The 24786-nt window shown below is 40.6% G+C and overlaps 1 protein-coding gene across 13 annotated transcripts in view; it reads right to left on the bottom strand.

The window, feature by feature from the left end:
* The window catches only part of SDCCAG8 (SHH signaling and ciliogenesis regulator SDCCAG8), a 245817-nt gene that overhangs the window by 79129 nt on the left and 141902 nt on the right, over positions 1-24786 (bottom strand). For 8 of the 13 annotated variants that reach the window (XR_008424699.1, XM_019422827.2, XM_053909391.1 and 5 more), the window contains 2 exons: positions 10995-11122; positions 8824-8932 (listed from right to left, as the gene is read on the bottom strand). The exons of 1 other annotated variant lie outside the window; for it this stretch is intronic. Coding sequence is in view for 9 of the 12 variants with exons in the window: in XM_019422827.2 (XP_019278372.2) it covers positions 8824-8932; positions 10995-11122 (237 nt within the window). In the remaining 3 variants the exon portion in view is untranslated. Of the gene's footprint in view, positions 1-1542; positions 1722-5491; positions 5720-8819; positions 8933-8963; positions 9520-10994; positions 11123-24786 lie in introns of those variants that run through there. 4 more of the 13 variants (XR_008424700.1, XR_008424701.1, XM_053909397.1 and 1 more) reach the window with 4 other exon arrangements.

The raw sequence follows: 24786 nt of genomic DNA, 5'->3' as shown, positions 1-24786 counted from the left end.
AAGCAATTTGTCACTCTGTGTTCACCTCATTCCCCATTTTGTTTTCATCTTGATTCAAGCGTCACCTCAAAGGAAGCTCGCCCTGATTAATACTTTGCAGTTCTCAATGTGTCAGCACATTTTTTTAAACTACCTCTGGCTTTTACTCATACATTAGCTTATCATTTATTCCTCTGAATTGTGCCCTACGCCTCCTCTTTCTTACTAGATTATACATGAGGGCCGGGATTATCTCATTTTCGAGCTTAGATCAAGTACTCGATCTACATTTGCTTCTTCTAATAAGAATTCATCTATATTTGAAATAGTCTAAATCAGTCAATAATGGTTTAGGTTTCTCCTTTCAAAATCACATACAATATACGAGAATGTAATGCAGTTATAAGAAATTGTTAGTGTTCTTGTAAGATAGTGTCTCCTATCACAACAAGGGCTATGCGCTGAAATTAATCCCCAAAAGGCAAAAAATATCCTTAAACCTGATTAGGAAAACATGCAGAAGAATGTCTGTTCTCAGGTACTTCCCCAGAAAAAAGTCCCTTTTTAAAAGAATAATCATAAAGGAAACATAGACTTTACATTATAAAAATATAAAACCTTTACATACAAAAAATCATAATGTTCATAGTAGCATCCTTTCTAGCAGCAGTCTTGCTCTGCAACCCAGTATCTGCAAACTTAACCCAGAAATATGTCAACAGAAGACTGGTTACGTTACTTATGCAAAGGAATATCAAGAGGCTATTCTGACAGTGTGGCTGTTAGGGTTATTCATTGGCCTAAAAATATGATATACTGGTAAGAAAGGAAAACAAGTAAAAATCAGCATATAAAGTGATTCCTTTTTATAATCAAAAATATTTTTTAATTAAAAAAATTTTTAATGTTTTATTTTATATTTGAGAGAGTGAGCATGAGTGGTGGAGGGGCAGAGAGTGAGGGACACACAGAATCCGAAGCAGGCTCCAGGCTCTGAGCTGTCAGCACGGAGCCCGATGCGGGGCTCAAAGCCACGAACCACAAGATCATGACCTGAGCCAAAGTCGGACAATCAACTGACTGAGCCACCCAGGATCCCCTAATCAAAAATATTTTGATGTGTATATCATATATTAGTATTGACCATCTGTAGGTGTCAGAATTAGGAATTTTTTAAAATTTATTTTCCTTTCCCGTATTTTTTGAATTTTTGCAATGGATACCTATTTAAGACAAAAAATAAAGTCATGTTAGCTGAACCTACTGTGGTAATCATTTCACAATACATGTAAATCAAAGCATTTATCATGCTGTACATCTTAAACTTATACTGATGCACATCAAATATACCTCAATAAACCTGGAAAAAAAATTTTGAAAGTCACTCTGATTTTGAAAAAAATTCATGAAAAACAAAAGGAACCGGCAACAAAATTTGCAAAATTAAAAAAAGAAATGGGAACACATAAGAAACCTAATCTAAACGATTAGAGGCATCATTTAATAAAGTGCTGTCCCACTCTCCATCAAAATTCCAATTAAAAACAAATACAGAGAGGGCACGTCGGTGACTCAGTCGGTTAAGCGACCGACTTGGGCTCAGGTCATGATCTCAGGGTTCGTGAGTTCCAGCCTAGCCTTGGGCTCTGTGCTGAGAGCTCGGAGCCTGGAGACTGCTTCAGATTCTGTGTCTCCCCTCTCTCTCTGTCCCTCCTCTGCTCACATTCTGTCTGTCTCTCTCCCTCTGAAAAATAAATAAACATTAAAAAAAAACCCAAATATGGAGAATATAAAACAAATGTTCACAGAGGATGAAACAGAAATGGCCAATAAACATTTATAAAATATGCAATTTCCACTATTACTCAAAGAAACGCATAATAAAATCGGATTCTGGTTGAGTATTTATTGCACGCCGACTCTCCACCAGGTAGTGGAATCCATCCTTCATATTAATGATGGCAATTAATTCCTCAGGGCAAGTGTTTCTTTCCTTTTCTCTGTGAGGTAAATAGGAGGTTTAATGATTTGCCTGAGGTCACCGGAATGGTGATTAGCCCCGCCCAGATACAAACACTGGCCTACCCAGCTCTAAAGGGGCTGTCTGGCCCACCATGCAATATTGCCTCTCACTTTTCCTTTCTTAAATCTCTCACTTTTTCTTGTCACATACTGAGATGGGTACATATATACCGAGAAGAATTTAGCGTAGTACTTGAGCAAAGTCGTACACATTAATAGCCTTCAAAGGCTTCCTGTGATTGAAGCAGAAACAAAAAAAACAGGTTTATTGTTTTTGGACGAATGATCCCCTTTTAGGGTATCTCAACTAAGGGGATCATCAAAAATTCAGAATTATGGACAAGATTATTATTATTCATTACAGTTAAAAACCGGAAACATCTTAAATGTCTAATGAATTATGCATACAAATGGCTCCATTACAATTGTTTCCAGAGTAGTGATGTAGACATGCATGTTCATTGGATAATATATGCAGTGTAACTCACTCACCAGGTACACGTACACGTACAGACACATTTACATCCACACGCAAATTCACTGAAAGGAAGTATGCCACAGGTTAACAATAGTTAGCTGGATAGTGATGTCACAGGATATTTTTTCTTTTTTTTTTTAATTAAAAAAAAAAAATTTTTTTAATGTTTTTTTATTTCTGAGACAGAGACAGAGCATGAGTCAGGGAGGGGCAGGGAGCGAGGGAGACACAGAATCAGAAGCAGGCTCCAGCTGTCAGCACAGAGCCCGATGTGGGGCTCGAACTCATGAGCTGTGAGATTATGACTTGAGCCGAAGTTGGATGCTTAACTGACTGAGCCACCTTGTAGTTATAGCCAAATGCTCTATGAGGTTGTCTTACATGACCACAAAAATATAAATGTTATTTTGTAAAAGTACATACTACTACCAGGTATTTTATTGCTAGAATATTTTTTTCTGCTCTACATATTTTTGGGTTTTTTTTTTCCCCTTTGCTTAAAATGCTGATTTGACTTCCAAGTTCCAATGTTCGATAAAAACTTTGTAAGTGTACACAGACATCATCTCTTGTCTCTCTGGAGCCCATGATATACTGAAAGAAATAGATTGCAAAGTTCAGAGAGTAAACTTCCGGCACAAGTTTCTGTGTTAGTTTGAGGTTACATTTGTGGCACGGTTATCCAGTGTCATATAAAAGGACAGATGACTCTAATGCATTTTCATTGAAAATTTAGGTAATTTCTGGCTTCACAGAAGCATGAACTTTCCCCTGCATTTTTATACACCAGTTATATTGTGTAATTGCATTTGCATGAAGTATGATATTTTACTACTATAATTAGGATTACAGCAATAACTCTTTTTTAAGGGAAAACACGACCCCGTCATTTTTTAATCTTTTAGATTCTCACTCGGCTTTTGGTGACAATTAGCAGAGGTCAGTATCAGTCGTTCCTTGTAGAATATAATTTTTGTAGCATCCCAACCTAACATCATCCAAACATGCCGGGGAAAAAAAATAGTTCAACCGGGTGTGTGTTCTTTACTTCAATTAAACTCACACAGTTGGATACCGACTGTTGCCAAAACAGTAATATAATTTATACATTATAGTCCACACAGTAAAACTACACTAAAAGTCATTTAACAATATTTATAACACCATAAAATACAGTGTTAAAATATATGAACTGCAATATGTACCAAAATTATAAAATTTGTTTCTCATCATCAGTGATTAAAACCAGGATCATTGCTCTAGCCTCAATACCCACAACCCTAGTGACAGATTAGAATTCAAATCTTAATGATCAATTTACAATTAACAAGATAGAAGTGAAACAAATTAAACCAACCATTATATATAACGAGACCCAATGGACTCCCATTGTTCCTCTTAATTACAAAACGCAAATCACAAATACACAATGGGCAGTGTTAGACATCAATCCACAAGCCTAGCAACCCAGAAAGTGACAATGACAGAAAAGAGAGGAGACGCAAAGCCGCATAGACCGGGGTTGTGTGCTCCCGAGCCCTTCTCTTCCACAAGCAAGTGCTGAGACCCTGCAACCCAGCACAGCCTTGATCTCCGCTCTGCAGCTGCCCGAGGCTCACCCCTCCCAGTGCCCAACCTTTCTCAGCTCTTTCGCAGGCCACGGTCAGAGCACAGCAAACCACACCACAAACATCTCACTGCTGATTCATCCAAGCGCCTGCGGAGAGGGAACACTTCCCTCACTTGGATAAAGAGAAATCACAGTTGCACCAAGGATATTTAAATATCTCCACTTACCAACCTCAAAAACAAACCCTATCCCTGTAATAAGCTCTCGGGGTCCCGGGAAAGAGAGACGGAAGGGTAGCTAAAGTTTATGAGAGCGTCAACTAAAATCAGCCAGAATGTCTGCCCGGTGCCAATTAAGAGCAAAATGGAATTAATTCTCTCGTCTCGTGGTCAAAAAACAAGCTATGTAAAAGGCACAGGATCGGCAGTTCATTTTTAGTTTTAAAATGGGACGTGCCATTCACAAACCCTGGAGTTGCAGACACCATCCAGGCAGCATGGCACGCGCCGTGCAGAAAGTACCCTGCTAACGGCTATGGAGGGCTTCCAGAGAACGGGAGCGATAGGACTTAAGTTACTTGGGGAGAAAACACGTACATCAGACACACACGGAGAAACCGTTTCAAAACACTTGCCCAGAGCAGCCCAGCACGGGGCTGGGGTAAGGAGTTAGAGACCACGGAATGGTGAGCCCAGATTGTCAGCTTTCCTAGCGACTGCATGGGCTCCAGTCAAATGGCTGGATCTGTGAACTAAAAAATAAAGCTTATTATCAATGGTAAGAATCCATTTGGTTGGTATGGGATTATAAATAACATGGAACCCTTAGAGAAACGGCATGGGCAAGACGAGGGGAGCAACAAGGACTGTTTTAAATTGTTGACCGGCACAAAATAAATACACCTACTTTTAAGAAAAATTGTACCATAGTACTCTGAGGAAAAGCCGGATCAAAATTACCATGTGGTTTAATTATTTTGGAGACTGAGCTTCCACAACGATGACAATTTTAGAAAGCTCAGAAAATTCCAAGATTTTCCTCACCTCAAAGCACAGGAAAAATTATTTATCCCAAAAGTTTAGTATCGGGTATACAGAGGCATGCTCCTGGAGGTCTCCCATAAGGCTTAGTAAGTTTATAATCTTTTTTAAAAAAAGAAACACTTTGAGCCCTTCAGGTTCTATAGGTGAATTCAAAGCAAAAGGTAATGTCGAAATCACATGTTACATTTTATATGAATTTTGAAAATGTCCTAGGCTTCAGGGAGGGAGCCAGCAGGAAAAGAGACTCAGTCAGTGGACAAGAAATTAAGAGTAAACAAACAAACAAACAAGCAAACAAACAAAAAAACCTTAAAATCACAGTTTAGCCTACTGACCACCTTCTTGTGAGATACACAAAATGAATACGTTGTAAACTTTGGGGGCTCCTAGAAGTCTTACCTATAATAAGCAACAATTTTTTGAGTGCTTATGATTACCAGGCCTTAGTTTGGGGTCCACTTGTAAAGTTACAGTAGACGCCTATTCTAATTCTTCAGATTTACAAAACAAGGAGTCAGAGCAGGACTTGAAACACAACCAGATCCACATTTCCCTGATCCTCCTTTGCCTTTAAAAAGTATTTCCTTGTGGTATAGACTTTGTGTCTGTCAGAACGGCACTCAGACCCTCCCCGGAAAAGACAATAATGGCTACATCAAAGTCAGATCCAAATCACCCCTGTCAAGACCCTTCCAACAATGCCATCGGCTACAGTTATATTTCTACGTATCGAGCACGGTGCCAGGTGCTTTACATATGCATGGCTGTATATATGCGTTCCCGTGTATCTCTCTATATTTCTGATTCCCACAACAGTCTTGCAACATGATTTTAGAAATGTTTTTCAGATGGAGAAGCTGAGGTTTGCAGAGATTAGGCAATGTACCCAAGGTCATGAAGCCCAGGGGCAGAGTGAGACTCAAACCTAGCTCTTTCTGAATTCCAAAGTGCTTTTTGCTGCACACCGCCTGTCATCAACAAAGGAACAGGTTGGGACCAGAGTCAGATTAGGATATGGGGGGGGGGGGGGAGGGGGTGAAACCACACTTGTTTCATTCATTCAGTCAGTAAATATGTGTTGCGTGCCATCTGTGTGTCAGGCATAAAGGAACATACCCAACTGACAAAGTAGTGGTCAGGAACCGGAGGCATCCTAAGCAAGAGGAGGTGGAGAGGGGCTGGTGTTCATTTTCACTGGATCAGTACAGGGTGAATGAACAGATCTAGAGCAGGAAAAAGAGGACCCAGGGCACAGGGCACAAGTTGACCCAGGGTCACGGGTTTACCCTCACATGACAAGCATGCCTACTTCTCCATGGGCATTTTTTTTTAAGTTTTTATTTATTTTGAGAAATAGAAAGCATATGTGCGTGAGTGAGGGAGGGGCACAGAGAGAGGGGGAGAGAGAGAGGGAGAGAGAGGGAGAGAGAGAGGGAGGGGAAAGAGAGAATCCCAAGCAGGCCCCGCGCTGTCAGAGCAGAACCTGATGCAGAGCTCGAACTCACGCACCAACCCTGAGATCATGACCTGAGCTGAAGTCGGATGCTTAACTGACTGAGCCATCCAGGCGCCCTACTCCATGGGAATTTAAAGATTAAATTTTCTTTCCCAAACTTTCTTATCATAACTACTTTGGCCTGGATTTTCTTTGGTAGTAGATGTGAAATATTATACTTATCACAAGAAAGATCATTGGCTTCAGAACTAGAAATATCGAAGATAGAACTCGAGCTCTCCCACTTCTCAGCTATTTCAACACCCCGAGTATGGAGTCCCTCATCTGTAAAAGAAGGTAATAATTCCCATCTCGGGGCACCTGAGTGGCTCAGTCAGTTAAGCGTCCAACTTCAGCTCAGGTCATGATCTCACAGTTCGTGGGTTCGAGCCCCGCGTCGGGCTGTGTACTGACAGCTCGGAGCCTGGAGCCTGCTTCACATTCTGTGTCTCCCTCTCTCTCTGCCCCTCCCCTGCTCATGCTCTGTCTCTCTCTGTCTAAAAAATAAATAAAAACATTAAAAAAAAATTCCTGTCTCAAGTTGTAAGAATTAAGTAACATATACCAAGCATATAGCAACTCCTCCTTTTAATACGCTGCAGTTTCCCCAGTTATGTCTCCTTAGAGAGCAAGATAATTAATAATCACGAAGCAATATTAAGATAACATAATCTTTTAAGTCCCAGATCAATTTCTTAAATTATACGATCCAGTTTGTTGTTGTTCTGTTGTTTATTTCTTCTAACAAATTACATACTTTTGGGTTTATGTGAGGCAAATCACACATTTCTAGTTAGCAGTCAGTACTGTTGATATATTATGAGAGTCTCTTCCATGATAAAATCATTTGGGTTCCCTTGTCAAATTTCCTGAAAATATCTGGCATTTTAGCATCCTGAGCTTTTTCCCTTCCCAAACAAGATATTTAATTAGTATTTGTTAAGAAGGTGCCCATGTCAGAGCACATTCTGGGTGCTTTATGGGAGCCTCTGTCTTTCTGAGAGCAGAAAGAACTGAGTTCATAACATAAGCCTTCGGATTCCCCCAAAAGATTCAGGGATGGGGATTCCATCAGCTAAGCCACCTCATTGATGCAGGAACGCAAGATGGGGCTCAGGGTCATCAGATATGCTCTGATCCTCCTGGAAATTCTTTCTGAATGAGATACCAAAGTCAGAAGTTTGTTTGCTGAGCACTACTGCTTGCTCTGTGTAGATCTAAGTGAGCTTCAGAAAAATACAGAAGAGATCTACAGGTTATTTTTCCATTTGGTTATATTTTAATGTGATATCTGATAGCTTGTTAGTTACATGAACGATGCCTTTCGTAGTTGAATTCAAAGTGACTCTGCCCAACATCGTTCATTTACAAGAGGAAACAATAGTTCAAGCAGGTCGAATAAATTTGTTCGTGACTACACAGCTACTCTCAGAGCCAAGGTGAAAACTCAGGTTTTTTGTTGTTTTTTGTTTTTTTTACAATTTAGAATCTAAAATAATTCATTCACTAAAATAATCTGATTAGAAAATGTGCCAAAAATAATTAAGATCTCAATCAATGTATTTTATAAAAGAGCAGTGTACCAGGGCAGCTGCCTGGCTCAGTCAGTAGAGCACACGACTCTTAATCTCTGGGTGGTGAGTTTGAGCCTCACATTGGGTGTGGAGCCTACTAAAAAAACAATTAAACAAAAACAGTGTACCTACAAAATGAATGATAGCTGTCCTAGTAAAACAATTTTAGGGGAAACAAAAGGATGGCTTGGGTTTATGTATTTTGAAGTATCCCCTACTTTCACTGTTATATGTACACATCTCATCTATTATCATTTGACCTAAAGATAGCTTCTGTGTGTTCACGGAGAATCGTGAGAATAGATTAAAACATAACTGTATTAACATAAGACTTTCCAACTGTTTAACTTACCCACATCCTTTATTAGAATACCTGTCATCTTGACTGTTGTGTTCTGAAGTTTCATAGTTATCAATTTTGAACATTAAAAAAGTCAAATAATAGTACATATACATAATCATGAAAACACACCAGGGTGTCTGTATGGACAATCAAGAAAGTGTTCATACAGAGAAAATATTTTCACAGTTAGCATATCAACATATATCTAATTTTGACATTAGACTCTAAAATAGTGGAAATGCTGTTTTTTTTTCTTAAGGAAACAAACGATAGTATTTACACAAACAGTGCTCTGAAAGTATTCTATCATATTACTTACCTGCTTTTTTGGGCGATTTGTTCCAGTTTCTTGGCTAATGCACAGCACTCTTCCTTTAACTTTGTCAAAAATGTATTCTGGGAGGTCAGCAGTGAATACTGTTCATTTTCTAGAAATAACAACAAACCCCCCCCCCCAACATAAGATGTTTATGGTTGTGACAGCATGCTTCTGTATGTAGAGTGGTAAAGGTACTAAGACCACTACCCATTTCCTATAAGCCACTAGGTCAATTTCAATGTCCTAAGTCGAAGCACCAGTCACCTGGCAAGACACTAAATCTTGGGAGGCATTAATTTTTCTAATAATTACACACCAGAAACATTTTTTATCATACCAGCTTGGGGTAATGTTTTAATGTGCTGATAAACTGTCAGAAACCTCAAGATGCTTATATCTTTGTAATAGGCAAGATATTATATTTTTATTTTGACAATTTTACTATAAACAGAGTGTCAAAAATAATCATGACTAGATAATTCAAAAACAAAATAACTGAGGAACTCTCTTGTATACTGTAACTCCTGCTTTGAGTTTCACATTTGCTCATATATTTCCCTATCCCCACCCCTGGTATATAGTTCTTTCATTATGAAGGTGAAACACATAATTTCCTTAGAACTCAGCTTTCATTGTCAACAGCATGAGCTTCAAGGAAGATCTGGTCAAAGGAATTGAAGAGAGTGTGATATTTTCCTGCAAAATAAAAGGGAATGCTCTTAAGGTGGTCTTAACAGTTAAATACTCTCACATAGCGCTCAGAGATTCTGCCCAAGACCCCTCGATCGCCGGAATCCTGCAAGCAGGAAAGGCAAATGCTAATTTTTCCTGAAATTTCCTCCTTTTACTTTTAGTGGAAAAACATCTATTGAGTCTGGAAAGTGCCGGAGGGACTCATGTGAGTCGGTATGACATTTGCCTCTTTGTAAGCAAATCGATGATTTAGTGAATTTTACATGACCGATTTTCCACCTACAGGATAAGCAGTAATTTTTTAGCATGTCACCGAATGCAGTGCAATGAAATCATGTGCGAATTATCTTTAAGTGTAAGCTTTGCTAAGTCCCTTTATTTCTTTTCAATGTTAACTATCGATTGGCAAAAAGCATGCATCATCCAGAGCAAAATAAATCAAGGCACTAAAAACCAGGCAACACTTTTCTGGAAGAGACGGGATCAATTAAACTTTTGTTTTTAATAGTACAATCAGCTTGGAGTATGTGGTGCGGAATTATAATGACTGCCACTGTCTTGTTTTGACTAACACTGTCTGTGAACACACAACTCCAAAGTGAAAGGAACCACATAATGCTCTGACTGAACACATCAAACTGCCTGCTTGGAAAGTGCATTTTACTTTCAAATGCAAGGTAAAGAGTTACTGGCCAACTCAGTCTGCAAAATCGCGCCAACGTGATGAAAGATGGCAATTTTTAGCCAAGCTGCCAGCTGTGGTCAATGCCTTGTATTAGCGAATTTCCCCAGCAGTTTGAGAACTTGAAGAATGTGAAGGATTAAACATCACTCTAGACAGGGGCTGGGGGGAGGTGGGGACATCATACAAATGCTAAAAATGTTCGAAGCTGCAAAGATTAAATAAAGGAACATATCAATTTGGAGCCACTGAATTACATCCAGCTGCGACAGTGAATTAAGAACCGATTAATGGCTAAAGCTTTTCTCCAGTTTGGATGCTGAAGCAAACTCATTAGGCTTTTAGAGTAGCTATAATGTGTGTACTGTGGGAACTGTTCAATGCTATTCAGGAGACTCTAACTGTAAGCTCAGAGCACTTCCCGCAGAGCCTCTGATGCTATTTTCTTTATATAACATGTGTGCCTGAAAACCCAGCCAAAAACAAGCCCTTTGTTTTTCTACTTTGTTGTGGTCTCTCTCAGCTTTACGTTTCTTGAACACAGGTAAATAAACTCATAATCCAGATGGTGCAACAGATGTGAGAGCAGCACTCTGAAATCAACAGACAGTGGGCAATACTTTCCGTTTTCTCTTTTAAACGCTAACTAATATGTAATTCGGAATCTCCGGTGTAGTTAGCATCTGCTCCCTTCGGCCAGCCAAAGGTTACAGGTGTTCCTGATGTCATTTCACAGTAAGGCGTGGGCCTGGCTTGTGAGCGAGTGCCCAGGCTCTAATCTTCCCCTACCACCTACCAGTTTTGTCATGCTGGGCCTCCATTTGCTGTATCTTCTGTGTCAGCTCCTGCTCCCTTTGCTGGGCCTGAAGGGCTTGGGCCTTTGCTTCGTTGCTAAGCCTCTGCTGAATGCTATCTTTTTCCAGTCTACAAAGCAGAGAGGAGACAGACAGAAATTTAATCTGCAGATGCACGGGGCCTCCTCATTTCCCCTACAGACCCCAGAGAGCTGACGCGGTCGTCGATCGTGGGGCGTGAGAAGACAACAGTCTTTGTCAGACTCCCCCCACTCCCGCCCCCCTGGGGGGGGAGGGGAGATCCAAAGGACCCTTCGTACTGTGGTAAATACGCGCCATAAATCTAACTGGACTCAAGGACGCAACTTCACAAATCAAAAAATCGTGACACCCGAATATTGGTGTTTTGTAACTTTAAAACACAAACCCCCTCTACTGTAAGACTGTCAATGTTGTGGTACCAGTTCATGTCTTATCTTTGGAATGGTATTTCCTAATCATCTTACGGTTCTAGGAAGAGCATGATTCAATCCTCCAAACCCTAAACTCTCGAAACGAAGCGTTGGAGACGCTTGGATGTAACGCAGGAGATTCTCTCTAGAAGCGAGGAAATGATTCTGCGGTACCACCTCCATGTTTTCGTTCAATGTCTTCACACATTAGGCCATGTAATGTGAATCTAAATATGAATATGAAAATGAACGACTTCCCCTAGCGTGTCACAGTAGGGCCCCTTTGGGGTCACGTTGAAAGAAATGGCGGGATGAGGATATTCCATAGTCCAAGACAATATCCCACCCCGCTGTGACGGGATATTGACCCAGCAAGATGGGTCACGCCACTGAGTCCAATAACCCATCACCGTGGTTCTTAAAGAAAGAGACTGCCTGAACAATTAGAAGCTGACGAACGCAGGGGGTCTCATCGCGGGCGGCACCACGCACGCACACACATTAGGTCGGTTCCTCATGCTCTAAATATGGGTAAGTGAAATGAGGGTTTCCTTTAATTAACCGACTTAGTTATTTCTAACTCCTTATCTCCTTGTGGGCATTTCTCATCCGTGCTGTTTTAGTTTACTAATTGAGATATTTACTGCCTTGCCTTTGCCAAACTAAAAATAAACAATTCCATAAAGCTATCACTAGTAGTCTACATACCGCTGTGGAGCTTCAATTCATTGGCTTCTAATTATAAAGCAACATAAGGAAAGTCTGCGTTGAAATTGGTCAATGCATGCAGGAATGTTGTGGTGGAAAATTTCAGAAGGAAACTACACCCATATCTCACTCAAATGGAATCATCAGGAGTCCATGCTAAATGTGAAATAAGGTCCCTTCTGGTGCTTCTAATAACGACACCCCCTTGGATTTGCTCCAAGGTCTTGCTTCACACTCAGTTCCAAACTGGTATATTGCAACAAATAGATAGACTAGGCCACTTTCTGCCTCCCCAGTCACACCGTGTCTTTTCTGCCCATGGATCATTGCATATGTCTCTTTGTTTTCCTGGGGTGTCTCCCCCCACCCATCCTGTTCCATGCCCCCCACCCCCACCCCATCGTTCTGTTCAGTGTATACTGCTCTTTGAGGTGTCCTCAGAATTCTCCCCCTCTCCTTCCATTCTCTCCTAAATTATTCTTTCCCCCATGACCTAAGTACACGTTGCAAATGTATATGTCCTATAAGATAGCATTTAGCACACTTGCGTTATTGGTTTATGTGCCTGGCCTTTTTTGTCGTCTTTGTCTCTTTCTACCCTGAGCACCGCTCAATACTTGGCACATGAGAAGTGGGCAGTGAACACTAATGAACGGATGCTTTTATACCCTTGCTGTGGGGGAAGCGTGGATGCACCTTTAGTGAGGTTGGAGAATCTGCTCATGTCTCAGATGAGGAGGCAAAACTTTTCAGACATGTTAAAAAGGAAGAGTGCCCGGAAGAGAATGGCTCTAGTGGCTTTGCCAGCTGGAGACCATGCTGCTGAAGGAATCAGCCAAAAAAGAGCACTGTGGTCTCTTCTACTGAGTAACCACTCCCAGGTCAGACCCCTGGTTATGGGTCTGAGACCCCTAATAACTGGGTAGCCGTACTATGCACTGCTCAAAACCAATACCTATTTGAGAGTGAAAAGGCGTACTATTAGCACATCCAGACAACAGTCCTAACTGGGGCTACCCTTTGCAAACTGGGGCTATGGGTCCCCTCCCTAGGGGTTGCCAGCCTCTACATCAATTTTCAGCATGAGAAGTTGCCTAATTACTGACATTCCAAATTTACTATAGAAAAATACTTACTGTTATTGTAATTCTCATTACGAAATGAGACCATTTAAAAGAGTAGTCTACCAACAAACGTTGAGCTACACATCAACTTTTGTTTCTTGACTCCTTCCTCAATTTTTACTCTATTTAAGAAATGACATGTGATTTTATTATTTTTAATTGAGGTATAATTGACATATAATATATTGGTTTCAGGTGTAAAACATATTCGATATTTGTACATAGTACAAAATGATCACAATAATACTAGTGACCATTTCTTTTCATTGCATAAAAAAACAGCCTGTCTTTACTTTCCTATTTCCTCCCTTCAGTCCCCTTTCCTCCTATGTTTGTTTGTTTGTTTATTTAGGGTTTATTCATTTTGAGAGAGAGAGAGAGCGAGCACACAAGCAGAGGTGGGGCAGAGAGAGAGGGAGAGAGATTGAATCTCAAGCAGATTCTGCACTGCCAGCACAGAGCCCGACATGGGGCTCGAACCCATGAACGATGAGATCACAACCTGAACTGAAGTCAAGAGCTGGATGCTTAACTGACTGAGCCTCCTCCCGGGCACCCCTCAAATCTATTTATTTAAATCTGCTCACATTATAGCTGAAAAAAGAAATCTGCTCAAAGGTTACTTTGCAAGTGATGTGAAGGCAGAGATGGGATTTGAAATACAGTAGAACCCTGGATTGCCAGTAACTTGTTCTGCAGGTATTCCACAAGACGAGCAAACATTTCTAATAAATTTTAATGTGATAAACCAGCGATGTCTTGCAGTATGAGTAGTATGCGAAGCCAAATGTCACATGATCACAACTGAGCCAATGGTTCTTGAAATTTACTTTGATATACAAGTGCTTTGGATTACAAGCATGTTTCCGGAACGAATTATGCTTGCAAACCAATGTTCTACTGTATTCTGATTTAAGGAAGCCTATTTTATGACACTCCAGAGGCAATGCAATAATGGACTGAAAGAGTAATAAAAACCACTTAGGTAGCCAAGGGAGGGATTAGAGAAGAATCTGAATCAATTCATTTAATATTTATCATAACCCTATAACATGAAAGACAGCCTGCTACGCACTGAGTCAAATAAAGATAAGTATGGCATAGTCCTTGCTCCTAACAGGGAATTCAAAATGGCTAACGTAGAAAGTAGAGGGTGCGATACACCACAAGAAAGCTACAAGGCAAAAACTCCCGAGGCAGAGAAAATGAGAGGTTAATCCTAGCTGGGTGTGAGCGCATCATGAAGGGTAGGCTGAGCCAGTCTTCCCCAACCGGTTTTCTTTCAGTTCTCATTAGAAACACTGATGATTTCACTCAATCCAACTTGAAGTTAGCCATATTTTTAAGTTGGAAAGCAATGGCTGTAAAGAAGAATTTCTTGGTTGTTATTAAAATGAGGCTGGCGTGCCTGGGTGGCTCAGTGGGTTAAGCGTCTGACTCTTGATCTCAGCTCAGGTCTTGATCTCGTGCTTCATGAGATCGAGCCCCGCATCAGGCTCTGTGCTGACAGCACGAATTTGCTTGGGATTCTCTCTCTCTCCCTCTCCCTCTGCCCTTTGTCCGCTCATGCTCTTTCTCTCTCTCAAAATAAATAAATACATTTTTAAAAATGAGGCTGAAAGATTTATTCATAATAGCTGAAAACTGGAAACAACCTAAATGCCTATTAGCTGCTAAATGGATAAACAAATTGTGGTGTGGCCGTACAATAGGGAACTAGGAATAGGAGGAATAAGAAGAAACAGGCTACCGTACGTATAACACATGGGTGAGCGTCAAAAGCAGTATGCTTAGTTAAAGAAGCCAGACACCAAAAACATATTGCGTGATTTCATGAACATGACATTCTAGGAAAGTAGGCACCATAGTGACATGTCAGTGCTGCCAGGACCTAAGGATCGGGGAGGGGTGTGAGGAAACAAAGGGGCAGGAGGGAAACTGGGGGTTGATAGAAATGTTCTCTATCATGATTACGATGGTCCCACATCTGTGTACATTTGTCAAAATATATTTCATTACACACCTAGAACTGGTGATGTTTAGTATATTTAAATTCACCTCAATAGAGCTGATTTTAAAAAGGAGCAAAGGGGGCACCTGGGTGGCTCAGTCAGCTAAGCCTCTGACTGTTGACTTCGGCTCAGGTCATGATCTCATGGTTGGTGAGTCTGAGCCCTGCATCTGGCTCCATGCTGACAGTGCAGAGACTGCTTGGATTCTCTCTCTCTCACTCTCTCTCTGACCCTCCCCTGCTCATGGTCGGTCTCTCTCTCTCTCTCTCTCTCTCCCTCTCACCCTCTCTGTCTCTCTCAAAATAAATAAATAAACGTAAAAAAAAAAAAAAAGGAGTAAATGTGCTAGAACAGGAACAGCTACCTTCTCCAACTTATTCACAATCACTGGTGGCCACACATGCACCCTGGTGGGCATGTCAGTGTTTTCTTGGTAACAACTGAGAGCTAAAGGAAATTAACAAGCACTGGGTAGACCTCAAGCGTGGACTAAGTACACACAGAGGCTTTGTCACTCCTTTTTTACAATTACAGTTCTGGTGATTATATTTTCTTAAAGTGGCTATGATGATATTTACCATCCCATTAAAGAAATGGACTGAAGAATTAACTTTATGTTTCTGATCCTCAGCTTTATCATTTATTATTTTAAATCCCACTATTTTAAAAATACGCATGTCACCAAGCAAAAATGACTTACTAGAACTTTTTTAAAGACATTTAAAATTTTAGGGGCCTCTGGGTGGCTCAGTTGGTTAAGCATCCGACTTTAGCTCAGGTCATGATTCCACAGTTCATAGGTTCGAGCCCCACATTGGGCTCTGTGCTGACAGCTCAGAACCTGGAGCCTACTTTGGATTCTCTGTCTCGCTCTCTCTTTGCCCCTCCATGGCACGTGCTCTGTCTCTCTCTGTCTCAAAAATAAATAAACTTAAAAAAAAAAAAAAAGTAATACGAAGTTTTCCAATGTGTTAGAAAGAAAGATAAAACTGGAAAAGGAGAAGTCATTTCACCTGAAAAGTAATTTTCAGGGGTGCCTGGGTGGCTCAGTTGGTTAAGTGTCCAACTTCAGCTCAGGTCATGATCGCTTAGTTTGTGAGTCCAAGCCCCGAATTGGGCTCTGTGCTGACAGCTCAGAGCCTGGAGCCTGATTTGGATTCTGTGTCTCCCTCTTTCTCCCTACCCTCCCCACTTACGCTCTGTCTCTCTCCCAAAAATAAATAAACATTAAAGAAAAATGTATTAATTTTATAACTACATTGAGGGACTAAAGTTTCTGGTGACCCTAAAGCTCATCAATGAGTCTGGGACAGAAATGACGAAAGCTTCAAGTCTAACCCGAGAATGAAACCTGTAGTGGCAGTGATTTGAGGCTCCAATCCCATCTGCCATGTTTCTAGTCTCCTTTTCACTGACAACTGACATTCTAGTTTAAACATACAACCTTTTGGTTAAAAGGTCTTTCCCTTGTAAAGTACAGTACAGAGAGCTTTGTGACAGCAGAATGTCAGTATGACGAAACTTATGAGACCCTTTATAACATGCTTATTCGTCAAGAGCCATAGCTGATGGAATTATATAGAAAAGCAGCAGCAGGGAGGCGTGGGTGTTATTGTGAGTTAAGACACATCATGTCCATTTGTCCCAAGATTGGTGATATTATCTTTGACCACTTGGGTAATGTCATTGGTGTGTTCTAAAATGTGTAATAACTGGTCTCCAGGGTGAGGGGGAGGAGGGAAGAATTGCTTATTTGTAGTGTTTACCAATTTTCAGTGTAAATACTTCTACTGTGGCCTATTTCAAGCTACTAGAGTGACATCACTGAATAGAGAGTTGTGAAGAAATGCGTACCGTTGGCTTTCATAGGCTGGCATGAGCCAGCCCTGATTCACCACTGGTTAGGTGGTCTCTCCCGGGCTTCTCCACTGTAATGTTACTCTGTCCCTCTTTGTAATCAATAGGTGATTTGTTGGGAGATGTTAAGACCATGTGAATACCCTATTTCTCATTAAATTTTCAACGAATAGTTTTATATCCCATGGTTACTCCTGTGTCTAACAGTCTTTTTTATTTATTAATTAACATTGTGCTGTAAGAAAGGGCCTTCCTTTCTCTCTCATTTATTAATTTATTGATATCAGCATGGAATCCTGGATTCCTATTTTATTCAATGGGTTGCAAACTATTATGGCCACCATTTATTTATCAATTCATCCTAGATTTGGCCAGTGGGAACCCCTTCAAGCTGTTTTCTATATTATATCTATTAGTCTTTAAAACATTTTTTTTAACATTTACCCATTTTTGAGAGACAGAGCAGGAGCAGGGGAGGGGCAGAGAGAAAGGGATAGACACAGAATCCAAAGCAGGCTCTAGACTCTAAGCTGTCAGCACAGAGCCCAATGCAGGGCTTGAACCCACAAACCACGAGATCATGACCTGAGCAGAAGTCAGACATTTAACCAACTAAGCCACCCAGGTGCCCCATATCTCTCTATTATTCTTATGAACATCTTGGCTTTGTATCCCCACAAGATGTTGCAGGTTCATCTGGTACTATCCCTGTATCAGTCATGCAATCAGCGTTTGTCCAAGGAACTCTTCTGCCTTTTAGTGGAGAATGGTACTTAGAAACCAAGATCCGTCACCAGGGGGTACACATTGCTACTGAGAAGTTTGCTTCTAGGTCACTTTAGTAGACAGAACCAGGATAAGAATATATGTATCAATGTATGAATATATATTTATAAATATTTTTCTATGAATGTTCATATTAATAATACATGCACACTAATGTTCTCAATTCCAATCCAACAACTAGATAAAACCCAGTCTCCCCTCCTTCCATCACTAACTTCCTTCCTCAACAGTGAGAAACTTGGTTCCCATTGGTCTTCAACATATTTATCTTCAACATTTGTTCAAACTTACCCAGTATACACAGAAAGCACTTTCAAAATTTCTAATCTACTACAGAAAGCAAATCTATTACCTAGGATTAAATATTTGCTTACAGTTTTATTGCTTCCTTTTGTGTTTGTTTGTTTTACAAATGCATCCGCACCATTTTCGGTTGATTTTCTTTGTGTTCTGGGAAAGTTACATCTAGAGAGGCAATAGAGTACAGTAGAAAACTCACACAGCTGCAGTGTCAAAACATGGCATTCACTGTCTTATTACTCATGTGGCCATGGACACGTAACTTAATTCTTTTAATCCGGGGGTTCTTCGTTCAAATAAGGCAGAAAAAAAATCCCGCCTTAAAGGATTAATAATTTCAGGAAGCTGTTTACTTATTATTGTTTTTACCATAAGCTAAGCTCTTTACATTTATCCTTTTATTTGATCCTCACACCAGCCCTCTGAGGTAGGTTCTATTATTATCCTTTCTCTATAAATGAGGGAACTGAGGCCTAGAAAGTTTATCCTACTTGTCCAAAATCTTCCAGTTATTAAGGGGGCATAGCCAGGCAATCCAGGCCTGCCTGACTCTCAAGTCCACAGTATGAATCCCTATACTTCAATCTCTTAGTTTATCCAGGGGTGCAGGGAAATGAGAGAAGGTCAAAAGGATAACAAGAGTCTTATTTCAATTATCCAGAAGTGTGTGTCTTTTAATACCTATATTACCCATCTTGACAGCCAAATTCCAAGACAGCTGTCCTTCTCCTTTTCAGTTTGTCCCATATGTTATTGGATCACTTCCTCTTACAGTGACACAACCAATTAGTTGTATCCTCCTTAAAGAAATACAGTGATCTTTACAAAAACACTGAAAGTCACGCAAATATGCTTCCAGCCTAAAGCTGGTCACAGAGTCCTAGAGAAGATAAGACACACACATCTTATCTGGAACATAAGTACCTAAAAAATAGAGACCTTGGTTTTGTTCACTAATTTATCCCAAGAGCCTGGAATGGTGCCTGGAACATAGTTGTGTGGTCAACAAATATTGGATAGATGGTTGGATGGATGGATGGATGGATGGATGGATGAGTGGATGGGTGGATGGGTGGATGGATGGATGGATGGACAAATGAATGAGCAACTGTTAAGAGATGGAAAGTACTAAGTGTCCATACAGGTTTAAGGATCCTCCCGTCTACTGATCAGAAGAGAATAGGATAAGATAACCCTATTTTGGCCAACAATTTGATTTGATTTTTATTATTGTTCTTGACAATAATAAGAAAAGAAAAACAATAGTGAAATTAGTAGACAACATGATGTCTTCCATATTTGACAAGAACAAAAACTCCTGTACTTGTTTACCACTAACAGGAGCTATGTTCTTATAGTGAAGCAAATGTAGAAATACTAGGATGTAACAAACAGGGCTAAAAAAATCCAAGAGGAGTAGCTTTCAGGAACCCCTACTTCCTCAAGTATGTGAAAAAACCCTAATGGCATCATACATATTTCTCGAGTAAATTATTTCTATTTTCTTCACTGCAAAGTATGTCAGAATTTTAAGTACAATGTTGAAAGATGAGTTATCCGATTAGAGCGTGAGTCACTTCTAGGAAAGGAAGCAGAAACAGAAAGGACATCAACTTCTTTCAAAGGAATAAACACAAAAGAAAGGAAATAATTAACAAAAACATCCCTAAAAATAATTTTCTCTCCAAAAGTGTTCTCTTATAGTAGCTCCAAACTGATTTGAAAACTCTGTCAAGGCAACGGGGGCCGTGCTTAACTAGATACTGCCTGCTTCTATTACATCTCGTGTGCAACTCTCATTTACTGAAGACAGAACCAGAGACTCTTATCAACTGAACATCCTCCCACTTCCAGGCTTTCTGTGTTGCAAAGAACATTCAAATGCATTGACCACCTACTCTTCGTAACAATTCTGTATGGCAGGGGGATGGAACAGATATTCCTGCTTGATACAAGAGGCATCCCAAGCTTAAAGAATTAAGAGATTTGCTCAATGGTGCACAGCTTGTAGTAAGTGACAGACCCAGAACCAACACCCGTCTTCTCAATTCAAGTTCAGTGTACTTCCATTCCATGGCATTGCCTCGCATGAGCGGTTTCGTCAGATTCGTATTGCTCATCCATTCAACAAATACTTAAACGCCTACTTTGTGCCAAGCACCAAAGTGTGAGGATGCATCAGTGTACAAGACACAGACCATGACTGTGCCTTCAGAATTCATGGTCTAGTGAAGAAAACAGACAAGAAAGAACAACTAAAGTAGAATGGTAAGTATTAAAATAGGGCTAACTACGTGCTCTCATACAGGCAGATGGGACAGGAGTTGGAGAGGGGCAAGGTACCGTCAGGGAGGATTTGGGGAAACTTAAAAAATCAGAGGCTTAAAGTGAATTGTAATTAGCCATCCAAAGAATAGAAGAATATTGTTACAAGTGAAGTGGACAACATGTGCAAAGATTCAAGGAGGAGAGAAAACCAGGTGCCTCTGGAAAATTGCAAACAGCCTTGGCAGGACTGAAGGGTGGAATACACACGTTGCAGGGTGGAAGTGAGCTGCTGGTAGAAGGAGATTGGAGAACGATGAGCCTGAAGCTGTAGGCAGGAGCCAGAACATGAAGCTATTTTTAAGGACTTCATCCTGAGGAAAATAGGGAGCCAACGTAGGGTTTTAAGCAGGGGAGTGTTGTGATCACACTCAGGCTTCAGAAAGATCCCTCTGGCTGCGGTGTGGAGAACAGATGGGGAAGGGACAACATTAGAAGCAGGGAGAGCACTTATTACTACAGCAATAGCAAGAGCAATTTCTGAAATTGTTTCATAGACATGGTAGATACCATAGGTAGATACTGAGACTGAACAGCCACCAAATGTACGTTTCAGTAATTTTCACCCTTAAAACTTTTGGAGAGCTCAGAGGTCTCTGATGCATAAGTGGTTGTAAATATATCCTATTTTACAACATCATGGGCCCAGTTCACCGGACCAAAGAATAAGAACAATTAAGCTAGTGCATAAAATCAATTAGATCATGATTTTGCCTTTGTACCTTCAGATTGTCAAAATATTCATAGTTTCCATCTCTAACCTTTCTACATAAACTAACTGCTTTGGTCCGTTCTTGGCTTTCCTCTCTGAAAAACATCAGCTGATCTACACAGTCCCAGTAATTAATCCTTCTGATGAGTAACTTCAAATCAGACATCGGTAGGATCAATATATGTCATAATGGCATTTCTGTACCCTGTCAATGGATACACACCATTGTCCAGTTGCGTATAACTGACTGAAAAAAAGCTTCTATTTTATTATTATATGTTTTTGAAATTTATTTACCAGATCCATTAGTAAATGAGGAATGTGTTGGTCACTTTGTGGCTACTAAACTTATTAAGAAATATGCTATATAGCAAGAATTACAATTATTAAATTCGTTTTATAGAATCTTCTTTCTCAAGCACAACATAATGCTTCATTTATCTTGAATGTGGAGAGATGAGGTGTCCCCACTTGAGAGAATTTTCCAGGTATCAGACCCACAGAAATCTGACCAGTTCCAGCGGAAACATGTCTAAAATATTTATTTATCATGACTCTTTTCCCTTAAGCAACCTATAGCAAATATAACCAACTCCACTTGATAATCAAGGTCATAATTTCAAATGAGGAAGGCCCACGTGCTGCTACTATTGTCCCGGCCAGGACGCGCTTAGGGATCACCGTTCACTGTTGTAGCTGCTGGAGGCTACCACAGCGACTGGAAACAGAGGCACTTTGTAATAGCTGTTGCACGAAAATCTCAGAGGCTATTCTGAAGATCCAGAAACCAAATGGAAGCATACTGATCTGCTTCTTATAGTGCTTTTTTATTGGTTGTTTTGCTATGATTTGCTGCCATGCTTTCCATTTCGTTTGGTTTTGCTTCTTAAAAGTCTTGGTTTATAGCTATGTATCAAATGGCTGAATTTACCGGAAGTCTGAGATTGAGTAAGTGGGGACATGCTGTAGTAAAGACTCATAGAGTTTTCAATGTCCCTGAACTGGTGTGCTTTTGGTCAAACACCCAATACGTTTGTACCTGGAAATCAGGACTGTGTTCTACTGACTAACCTTGGCTGGATAACAAAACTAGAGTTAGTTCATTTTTAAAACTTGATTGAGATCTCTGGAAACTGTCCAGTTTTCCACGGGATTCTGGAGATGAAAAGCACAATTATATTTACAGAAGACAAAACTGCCTGAAGCCCGCGTGCTCCGGTTCCCACCTGTGTTATCCTCTCACTCTTCCAAATAAGAGAAGCATGTTCCTGCCCCAGGGCTCAGGTCATTTTCTACTTCAAAACGTTTTCCCTTTTAGTCATTTTATGATTTAACAGGATTATCTATTTGCCTTGGAACACATGCTTATAACTATTCTTACCTGCCTTCTGAAAGGTTTCTTCTCTGCAGTAATGTAAGTGTGTGTTGGGTTTTCTGCTTCCTTGGTCGTTGATAGGCCGTCACGCTCACCATTCCTATGGCTGTGGAGCCGCCCTTTCTGTTCCTGAAGACCAGATTCTACCTTTAATCTAAGTCTACATGCAAACTCATTTCTACAAGGTAGCCTGTTCTGAGCTTATCCAAAACGGGAATCCGTGTCCCGAGAAAAGGAATAGGAGGAACTAAAATCCTAAAGGGCCTTTAAAAACAATGCTTTTGCCGTTGGCCTTGAGGCCTTGGCATGTAAGCCCACTGCCAGCAGGGCTGGGCCACTCATCTGCACACAACGAGCCAGAGGTTAAGAGCTCAGACCTTGGTGTCAGCCAGCCTTGGCAGGGGACTCCCAACCTGCCCACTTCCTGGCTGTGCACCCTAAGCAAGTCACTTAGCCTATGACTCAGTTTTCGCAAATGTGAAATGGGGTTAATGACAGTACTGCTCCCTTAGGAACACCAGGATGTTATATGTAAAACGTATGTAGTACAGCACTGACATATCCTGTGTTCAAGAATATGAATCGGTACCATCAGTAATCTCACTGCTACTTCCTAGAAGATGATGATTCAAAGTATAACAATCAGAGGCACCTGGGCAACTCAGTTGGTTAAGTGTCTGACTCTTGATTTTGGCTTAGGTCATGATTTCAGGGTTGTGAGATCGAGCCCCATGTTGGGCTCTGTGCTAAGCATGGAGCCTACTTAAGATTCTCTCTCCCTCTCTCTCAAAAAATACAAAATAAAAAAATAATAAAACAAAGTCTAACAATCAATACAATTATCTCAAAGACTAACTCGAAGAAACAATAAAAACAATAAAAAATTTCCTCAATTTACTGATAAAAGCAATGGGAGGAGTGGTATTGCAGAACGGATGTGAGTTTGGGCTTTGGACACACACAGACTAGATTTGGGCCCTGGCCCTACCTGATACTAGCCGTGTGCCATTAGGTGGGACCTCAGCGTTAAGTTCATTTTCTCATTTAATGAAACGATGTTATCGGGATACTGAGGCAACCTATATAAAGCAACCAGTAACATCTGGCCCAGACCACCCTTTGGAAAATGTCTAAATTCAACTAACAGCCTGGCATCACGTTATTTAATCGTCAATTTGATTTTTCAACAGCTCTAAGGTGTAAAGACAAAGATGCAACAGTAAGATACGAAGAACTCGCTCCAGTGTGCTGCGGGTACAGCTAAGAGTTCAGCTGCCCTTCAGAGAATGACCAGTAAATGGCAGCTTCCTCTCTCCTCCTCCCCTTCCTGCTCCAAGTGGCAGTCTTTCAGAAAAGGACTAATCAAAGACAGGCCTAGCTCCTGGCTCCAAAATTACAGAAGAAGCTGACATGATTTTCTTGTTTTTATAGAATGATGCCAATTATTGTAGAAAGAGAATTCAGGGTTTATGCTCATGAGAAACCCAATGGCATCCATACTGGGTGTTGTGGGGAAGCTGGGAAAACTGAAAACAAGGGCTTAGGGTTCCAATGGTTCATACAACAGCCACAGGCCACATGTGGCTGCCGTGCACCTGACACATGGCTAGACTGAAGTGAGATGCTCTGTATGTGTAAATAATATGCACCGGACTGTGGAGAATTGGTGAGGCGGGGCGGGGGGGGGGGGGAGTGGGAAAGCAGAAAAATCCGATTAATTTTTATTGATTACATGTTCAAGGATACTATTTGCTATATTGAGTTAAATAAACTATTAGAATTAATTTCACCTTTTAATATACGGCTATTTAGGGGGCCTGGGTGGCTTAGTCGATTAAGTGACTGACTCTTGATTTGGGCTCAGGTCATGATCTCATGGTTCGTGAGTTCAAGTCCTGCATCAGACTCTGCACTGTCACAGTGCAGAACCTGCTTGCGATTCTCTCTCTCTCTCTCTCTCTCTCTCTCTCTCCCCCTCTCTCTGCTCCTCCTGTGTGCTCTCTCTCTCTCTCTCAAAATAAATAAATAAACTTAAAACAAAATTTAAAAAAAGAAATAAAATACAGCTTTTTGGAGATGTTTAATTAAGTATGTGGTTTGCATTTTGTGGCTCTCCTTATATTTACATTGGACAGTGGGGGCT

This window comes from Panthera pardus, unplaced genomic scaffold (assembly GCF_024362965.1).
Source record: "Panthera pardus isolate Hobbes unplaced genomic scaffold, ASM2436296v1 HiC_scaffold_21, whole genome shotgun sequence".
NCBI classification, from domain to species: Eukaryota; Metazoa; Chordata; class Mammalia; order Carnivora; family Felidae; genus Panthera; species Panthera pardus.
The sequence above is the reverse complement of the archived record's forward strand: the minus strand, read 5'-3'. Positions and strand labels throughout refer to the sequence as shown.